At 47.4% G+C, this 8,532-nt stretch overlaps 1 protein-coding gene across 1 annotated transcript; it reads right to left on the reverse strand.

The window, feature by feature from the left end:
• Positions 1–1,294: 1,294 nt before the first annotated feature.
• Positions 1,295–1,927, reverse strand: LOC147991079 (uncharacterized). Its single transcript, XM_087536215.1, is given in 1 exon segment — positions 1,295–1,927. A coding segment is annotated over 1 exon segment (633 nt).
• Between the last annotated feature and the right edge of the window lie 6,605 nt (positions 1,928–8,532).

Raw genomic sequence — 8,532 nt, forward strand, 5'->3', positions numbered from 1 at the left:
GTGGAGCGGGCAAACGGCCTCATTTTATCTGGCATCAAGCCACGACTGGTCGAGCCTCTGGAGCGGTCGGCCGGCTGTTGGCTCGACGAGCTGCCGACCATCCTCTGGAGCCTGCGCTCGACTCTAAACAAGCCAACCAGCTTTACGCCTTTCTTCCTTGTCTACGGTGTCGAAGCCGTCATCCCAACGGACATAGAATTCGACTCCCCTCGAGTCACCATGTACACCAAAGAGGAGGCAGAAGAAGCACGACAAGACGACATCGATCTGCTGGAAGAGGGCTGGCTGTTGGCACTCAGCCGGTCCACCATCTACCAGCAGAGCCTGCGCCGATACTACAACCAAAAGGTCAAGCCAAAATCCTTCCAAGAAGGAGACCTTGTGCTCCGGCTGATCCAACGAACAGCCGACCAGCACAAGCTCTCGGCACCTTGGGAAGGGCCCTTCATCATCAACAAGGTGTTGGGCAACGACTCCTACTACCTCATCGACACTCAGAAGCCTCGAGCATGCAAAAGAGATGACTCCGACAAGGAGACGGAGCGACCATGGAATGCGAACCTCCTTCGAAGGTTTTACAGTTGATGCAGTATGTACCACGCCAACTTTTGTATTAAGTACGAAGACTCCGGGTCCCCCGAGAAGAGCTCGGGGACTGCCCTCTTTTATCTATATGATAAGTATTACGCCTGTCATTGGTATTATTTCATTAGTCCGTCTGGCACCGAGTTTGACCAGTCGACTCGGGGACTTGCCGCCTTGTACTATGAAATGCTTCCTGCAGCCGAACAAGTAATGTGTTGGCACCTAAGCTTCCTCTTGCTAGAAGCCGCAGCTCGTAGAGCGACTGTTCGGTCGGCGGGAGTTAAGGCGGAAAGGGTGTCTGCATGAAAAATGGCTAGGGATCCAAAGCATACACATAGTCCAAGCCGGCTTCCCGCCTCACCGACCGGCTATCAAGCAGCTGGCCGGCCGTCTTCTACTTAACTTGCTAGAAAACTCTAATCGACGAAGTACTTGCCTCCCCGAAAGTGGCTAAGTACTTGACCTAGCCACAGTCCATAGAGCGGCTGTTCGGCTGGCAAGACGACAACCGAGGGAAGGCGGCAAAGGAAAAAAGCCAAGGAGCAGAAAGCAAGGAAAGATAGATCTCGGCAAAAATATTTACACATCAAAAGGCCCTTGGCCGACATCCAACAAGAGTTTTGAAATACACCCTGCGGGTGGAATTGTGCGAAGTTAACAAAGTTTGTTGAGACTGATAAGCAGGAAGAAACGAAGGTAAAATGGCAGCCTAGGAAGCAGCAGGCGGGTTCGGCGGAATGGTGGAGTTGGTGGTGCCGGCTGGTTTAGCGGCCGGCTTGTCGGTCTCCGCTTGATTGCCTTCAGCAGCAGCCGGCTCGCTCGGGAGTGGTTCGTTGCTGGAGGCTCGGTCGAGTTGAGGTTGGCCGTCCGCTCCGACCTCTGGCACCTCCTCTTCACCTTCCTCCTCCTCTTCGTCTTCTCCCTCATCGCTGGAGTCAATCACCTCGACCAAGTCCTCGCCATCCTCCAGGTTCATCCCGAACCACTTTGGTGGCACCTCGGCACCATTCTCGGCCAGCTCCGGGATGAAGATGCTGGTGTTGGTGTACTCGGCGATTGCCGCCGCCCGCTTGACAAGATCACCCTCCACTGCCACTAGCTCCTCCTGGGCTTTCTATCAAAATGTGGTCAACTGGGCTAGATTTAGCCCAGGGTACCACACCTTGATGAATTCCAAGGCCTGGTGTGCTCCGGCCCGGGCCAAGGAGCCCTTCCACGCCTCAAGGCGGCCGGCCGCCACCTCTAGCCAGTCGACAGTCCGGCTGGGTGTGTGCAGAGCTGGCATGTCTGGCCACAGGGCGGCGATCGCCTGGGCGCCGACACGCTGAAGGCGACGCAACATCCGATGAGTCGGCCGAAGATGAGCCTGGATGCTGAGAAGCTGCTCGTGAAGAGTGAGGGGGGCGTCGGCAGCGATCTCCTCACCTTCCGCCCTCAGTCCTTCGCGATCGGCCTCAATAGCCTGGTTGGCAGCACCAAAGTGACCTGGGAAGAAATATGCTCGGACAAAAAAGCAAAGAGTCAGATCAGAAACAAGAAGTCGACTTGATCAGAAGCCGGCGGCTTGAAGAAAGAGTAAAGAAGGGAGCTCACCGTCGACCATGTCTTCAATCTCGCCAAAGACGGCTGTCAGCATTGCCTCCTTGTCGGTCCAGGCAGAGCGATCGATCTCGAACTCAGCAAGGAGACCTTCCTCCTTGTCCTCTGCCTCCTTTTGGGCCTTCTTGAGAAGCTCTGCCTGCTCCGCCAGTTGCGTGACCAGCCGGTCACGCTCCTCAGCCAGCTTGTTGCAGTCCGCCTCTTTGGCACGCAACACGGTGTTGGCTTCACCCAGCCGCTGCTGAAGGGTGGCATTGGCCTCTGCAAAAGTAGAAGAAGGAAAGGACATCAACAATCAACAAAGAGAGATGTAGTTGCCAGGAAGATCCGGCCCGACTGCTCAGCAGTCGGCCCGAATCTCGGGGACTACAGCCCGCGGGTGCGCCAGCGCGCCCCCGTAGAGAAAGAAAAAGACTTACTCCGGCTCTCCGACAAGTTGATGACCCGTTGATCCAACTCCTGGACTTTGGAGTTGAAGGCGGCTGCATGGAGGTTATGATAATCCTGTAGCAAAGATATCAGACAGTATTAGTACTCGGAGCTTGCCAATTAAAGTTCCAAGCTGCCTGCTCTCTAGCTGACCCAAAACTCGGGGACTACACCCAGTGGGTGCGCTGGCGCGCCCCCACGAAGCAATGCAAGAATTAAAAACAAAGAAGCAAGAAGCATACCCTGATGGTTGCTCGCGACTCCAGGAACACATTGTTATAGTGCTTGAGTGCGTCGGCTTCGGCGCGGAGCTTGGCCTGGACGTTCAGGATTGCCTTGTTCAAAGGGCCCGTCCCACCTCCCCGCACCCACTCAGCGGGCGCGGCCTTGGTCGCCTCAGCATCCGGGATAGAGGAGTTCGCGGCACCGGTCTCCAGTGGGCGTGGCGCCGAGGCTGCTTTTGGAAATCGGCGGCGCGAGGGTGTGCCGACCTCAGGAGTTGGGCCTGTCACCAGCTCGTCTCCAGCTGGCGGCGCCGGCGGGTCGGCCGGCTATTTGTCTCGCGCCTCCTCAGAAGGTGGTGGTGGGGGCACGATTACGTCCGTCATGACGACATCGCCGCCATCCCTCTCCATGATCGGGTGCTCGTCGCCAGCTCCCCCAGTCGGTGCCACGAACTCTGGTGGCGGCGACGTGGAGTTCAGGGGGTGACGAATATCGCCGACTGATGGCATGTGGCTTCCTCGCCAGCTTTTTTGCCGCGGTGGCAGCTTCGGCCTCCACCAGCTTCTTCAAAGCGGCAGCCTCGGCCTTGGCTGCCTCCGCCTTCTCCAGGCGGGCGGCTTCCCGCTCCTCGCGTGCCTCCCGCGCGTTTCACTCCGTCGCCTCCCGGAGGTCGGCGGTCGGATCGATTCACCGGGTGGTGGTGGAAGTCTCCGCCGACCCCACGATGGAGGCGGCGGCCGACTTCTCGAGAGAGAGCGGAGCCCTAAAATCAAGAAATTAAAACAAAGGAAGTTCAGAAAGAATCAACGAGAAAGAAGAAAAAAGGGAAAGATACTTACACCGACACCATAGGAGGCACCTTTGGGAGCTTCTGGTACTTGGCCGCCTTCGTTGCGGCCTCTTTCCGCCTAGTCGCGGCGGTCGAATTCTTGGCCTTCTTCGGCGCGCTGCTGAACAAGACGGTGCCTTGCTTACGCTTACGCGTGCCGCCTCGAGCAGTCGGCTCGATGGAGGGGCCCGCGTCTGCCCTGCCGGCACCCCGCGCAGGGTGCGGCTCTTCTTCTTCTTCATCATCATCAGCCCAGGTCTCGATGTCGCATTCTTCGGAGCCGCCTGCTTCATAGACGCCGCCTGTCGCGGTGTCCTCCAAGGCGGCCACCCCCAAGTCGGGGTCGTCCACGTCGCTCACTGCCCGGTCCGGTTGGTAGTCGCCACCCGCCCCTACAATGGCGGCCGTTGCATCCGACATATAGATCTGTTCCGAATGATGAGAGGCCGGCTGATCAAGACCAAGAACAAGACTGATACGTCTCCAACGTATCTATAATTTTTGATTGCTCCATGCTATATTATCTACTGTTTTGGGCAATATTGGGCTTTATTATCCACTTTTATATTACTTTTGGGACTAACCTATTAACCGGAGGCCCAGCCCAAATTTGCTGTTTTATTCCTATTCCAGTGTTTCGAAGAACAGGAATATCAAACGGAGTTGAAACGGAACGAAATCAACTGGAGAAGTTATTTTTGGAAGGAAAGCAACCCAGGGAACTTGGAGTGCATGTCAGGGGAGACACGGGCTGCCCACGAGGGTGGGGGGCGCGCCCACCCCCCTAGGGCGCACCCCCTGCCTCGTGGGGCCCCCGTGGCTCCTCCGATGTACTTCCTGCACCCATATATATTGTCATACCCTAAAAGTTCCAGAACAGAGATTAGATCGGGAGTTCCACCGCCAGAAGCCTCCGTAGCCACCAAAAACCAATCTAGACCCGTTCCGGCACCCTGCCGGAGGGGGCAATCCCTCTCCGGTGGCCATCTTCATCATCCCGGTGCTCTCCATGACGAGGAGGGAGTAGTTCTCCCTCAGGGCTGAGGGTATGTACCAATAGCTATGTGTTTGATCTCTCTCTCTCTCTCGTGTTCTTGAGGTGATACGATCTTGATGTATCGCGAGCTTTGCTATTATAGTTGGATCCTATGATGTTTTCTCCCCCCTCTACTCTCTTGTAATGAATTGAGTTTCCCCTTTGAAGTTATCTTATCGGATTGAGTCTTTAAAGATTTGAGAACACTTGATGTATGTCTTGCCGTGGATATCTGTGGTGACAATGGGATATCACGTGATTCACTTGATGTATGTTTTGGTGATCAACTTGCGGGTTCCTCCCATGAACCTATGCATAGGGGTTGGCACACGTTTTCGTCGTGATTCTCCGGTAGAACTTTGGGGCACTCTTTGAGGTCCTTTGTGTTGGTTGAATAGATGAATCTGAGATTGTGTGACGCATATCGTATAATCATGCCCACAGATTCTTGAGGTGACATTGGAGTATCTAGGTGACATTAGGGTTTTGGTTGATTTGTGTCTTAAGGTGTTATTCTAGTACGAACTCTAGGGCTGTTTGTGACACTTATAGGAATAGCCCAACGGATTGATTGGAAAGAATAACTTTGAGGTGGTTTCGTACCCTACCATAATCTCTTCGTTCGTTCTCCGCTATTAATGACTTTGGAGTGACTCTTTTTTGCATGTTGAGGGATAGTTTTATGATCCAATTATGTTAGTATTGTTGAGAGGACTTACACTAGTGAAAGTATGAACCCTAGGCCTTGTTTCAACGCATTGCAATACCGTTTACGCTCACTTTTATCATTAGTTACCTTGCTGTTTTTATATTTTCAGATTACAAATACTCATATCTACTATCCATATACCACTTGTATCACCATCTCTTCGCCAAACTAGTGCACCTATACAATTTACCATTGTATTGGGTGTGTTCGGGACACAAGAGACTCTTTGTTATTTGGTTGCAGGGTTGCTTAAGAGAGACCATCTTCATCCTATGCCTCCTACGGATTGATAAACCTTAGGTCATCCACTTGAGGGAAATTTGCTACTGTCCTACAAACATCTGCACTTGGAGGCCCAACAACGTCTACAAGAAGAAGGTTGTGTAGTAGACATCAAGCTCTTTTCTGGCGCCGTTGCTGGGGAGGTGAGTGCTTGAAGGTATATCTTTAGATCTTGCAACCGAGTCTTTTAGTTTCTTGTTTTATCACTTGTGTAGTTTATAAAAGAAAATTACAAAAAAATGGAATTAAGTTTGTCTCATACGCTTCACCTTTTTAATATCTTTCGTGAGTATGATGGAAAGGATAATTGTGCTCAAGTGCTAGAAGAAGAAATCCATAAAATGTTTGGCACTAAATCTTTGAATGATGAGCATGATTGCAATGTTGTTAGTACGAATTCTTTGAATATCCATGATGCTAATGATGATTGCACTAGTTATGATGAAAATACCTCCTATAAACATGTCAATTTTTGTGGAGTAGATTGGGTTTGCAAGTACACACCAAATAGGGAAGATAGATATTGCAAGAGGCATAAGTGTTTAGAAACTAAATTGTTGCAAGAAAGTCTTGATGTGAGTGCTGAAAATTTAAAATATCTTTACCGTACTTGTGAACTTTGCAATGAACATGGCCATTTAAATATCAAATGCAAATTGTTTCATGACCGAATCATGTCCAAAAATTGTGATGACTTGATTTCCCTTGCGCATTATAATGATAAGTTTGCTTTTGGGTTATGAAGAATTGAAACGTCAAACTAAGCATATTCCAGAATATAACCTTGAGAAATTCCTTGATATTGATCTAGAGAAGGTTTATATGTATTGTGCGGTGAATTGCATTGAAAATCCTTATATTGACAATTACATAAAGAAAAGAAAACAAATAGAGGATGAAGAGAATACTAATGAAAGGGAAGAGACTTCCCAATATCCTCCTATTATTTCTTATGTTGAATCAGGTAACGAGGAGGAGCCTTTTATTCAACCAATCTCATTAATAAGGAGCTCCAAAAAGAGGATTGAACCCCCACATGATGTGGTGAAGAGGAATAAAATAAAAATGAAGAGAGGTAAAAAGGTATCTCTCCCAAATAAAGTTGCTCCTATTATTGCTGTGCCTCATGAAAATGAAGATGATACACTTTATGATGATCTCGTTATGCCTATTGCTTGTTGTGATGATTATGATTGAGAAGATAATGATACTTCTTATGATCTTGAAAATCTTTTTGGTACTTGCTTGGAAGAATATGATAATAATGTTTGCTATACTATTGGTGCTATCCATACTATTAATGATGAGAGTGATTATGCTTATGATATGAAAAGGCCCAAGCTTGGGGAAGCTATGTTTGATAAGGATGACATATTTGAGAATATATTTGCTGCAATTAATGTTTGTCCCAAGCTTGGGGATGCTATGTTTAATAATGATGATATTTTTAGTCTCCCAACTTTTGATATGCAAGTTTATAATGATGATAGCATGCCTCCTACTTATGATAATTATTGTGATGATACATATGCTATAAAAAGTAGTGATTATATTTATAAAACTTACCATGATTATGATTACCCCTTCTCTGAACATTACTCTTTTAATTTGGAAAAAATTTATAGTATTCAAGTCTCTTATGATACTCCCACTATTCCGAATGAGAAGAATTTTGCTTATGTGGAGAGTAATAAAATTTCTATGCTTGCAGATCATGAAAAGAATGCTTTAGGTGCTGGTTATATTGTTGAATTCATTCATGATGCTACTGAAAATTATTATGAGGGAGGAATATATGCTTGTAGGAATTGCAATAATATCAAATTTCCTCCTTATGTGCTTAAAATCTTGAAGTTATGCTTGTTTTACCTTCCTATGCAAGTTGATTCTTGTTCCCACAAGTTGTTTGCTCAAAAAATCCCTATGCATAGGAAGTATGTTAGACTTAAATGTGCTAGTCATATTCTTCATGATGCTCTCTTTATATTACAATTCCTATCCTCTATGTGAGCATCATTGAATCATTATGCCTAGCTAGGGGCATTAAATGATAGCGCTTGTTGGGAGGCAACCCAATTTTATTTGTGTTCCTTGATTTTTGTTCCTGTTTAGTAGTAAATAATACATCTAGCCTCTGTTTATATGTGGTTTTAGTTGTTTAATTAGTGTTTGTGCCAAGTAGAACCTTTGGGAAGACTTTGGGTAAGTCTTGTTGATCATGCTGTCAAAAACAGAAACTTTAGCGCTCACGAGAATTGATGCCATTTTTATTTGGAGAGTGATATTTAGTTAATTATTTTTGAAGATGATTAATATATAAATTCCTCAGGTCCAGAAATTTATTTGAGAATTTTATGAGTTCCAGAAGTATACTTTTGATCCAAATTACTACAGATTGTTCTGTTTTTGACAGATTCTGTTTTTTATTTGTTGTTTACTTATTTTGATGAATCTATGGCTAGTAAAATAGTTTATAAACCATAGATAAGTTGGAATAAAGTATTTATAACACCAATATAAATACAGAATGAGTTCATTACAGTACCTTGAAGTGGTGATTTACTTTCTTATACTAACGGAGCTTACGAGTTTTCTGTTAAGTTTTGTGTTGTGAAGTTTTCAAGTTTTGGGTAAGGATTCGATGGACTATGGAATAAGGAGTGGCAAGAGCCTAAGCTCGGGGATTCCCATGGCACCCCAAGGTAATATTCAAGGACAACCAAGAGCCTAAGCTTGGGGATGCCCCGGAAGGCATCCCCTCTTTCGTCTTCGTTCATCGGTAACTTTACTTGGAGCTATATTTTTATTCACCACATGATATGTGTTTTGCTTGGAGCG

The sequence above is a fragment of the Triticum urartu genome, chromosome 1A, assembly GCF_056163025.1.
Source record: "Triticum urartu cultivar PI428250 chromosome 1A, HENAU_Tu73, whole genome shotgun sequence".
Taxonomy (NCBI): domain Eukaryota; kingdom Viridiplantae; phylum Streptophyta; class Magnoliopsida; order Poales; family Poaceae; genus Triticum; species Triticum urartu.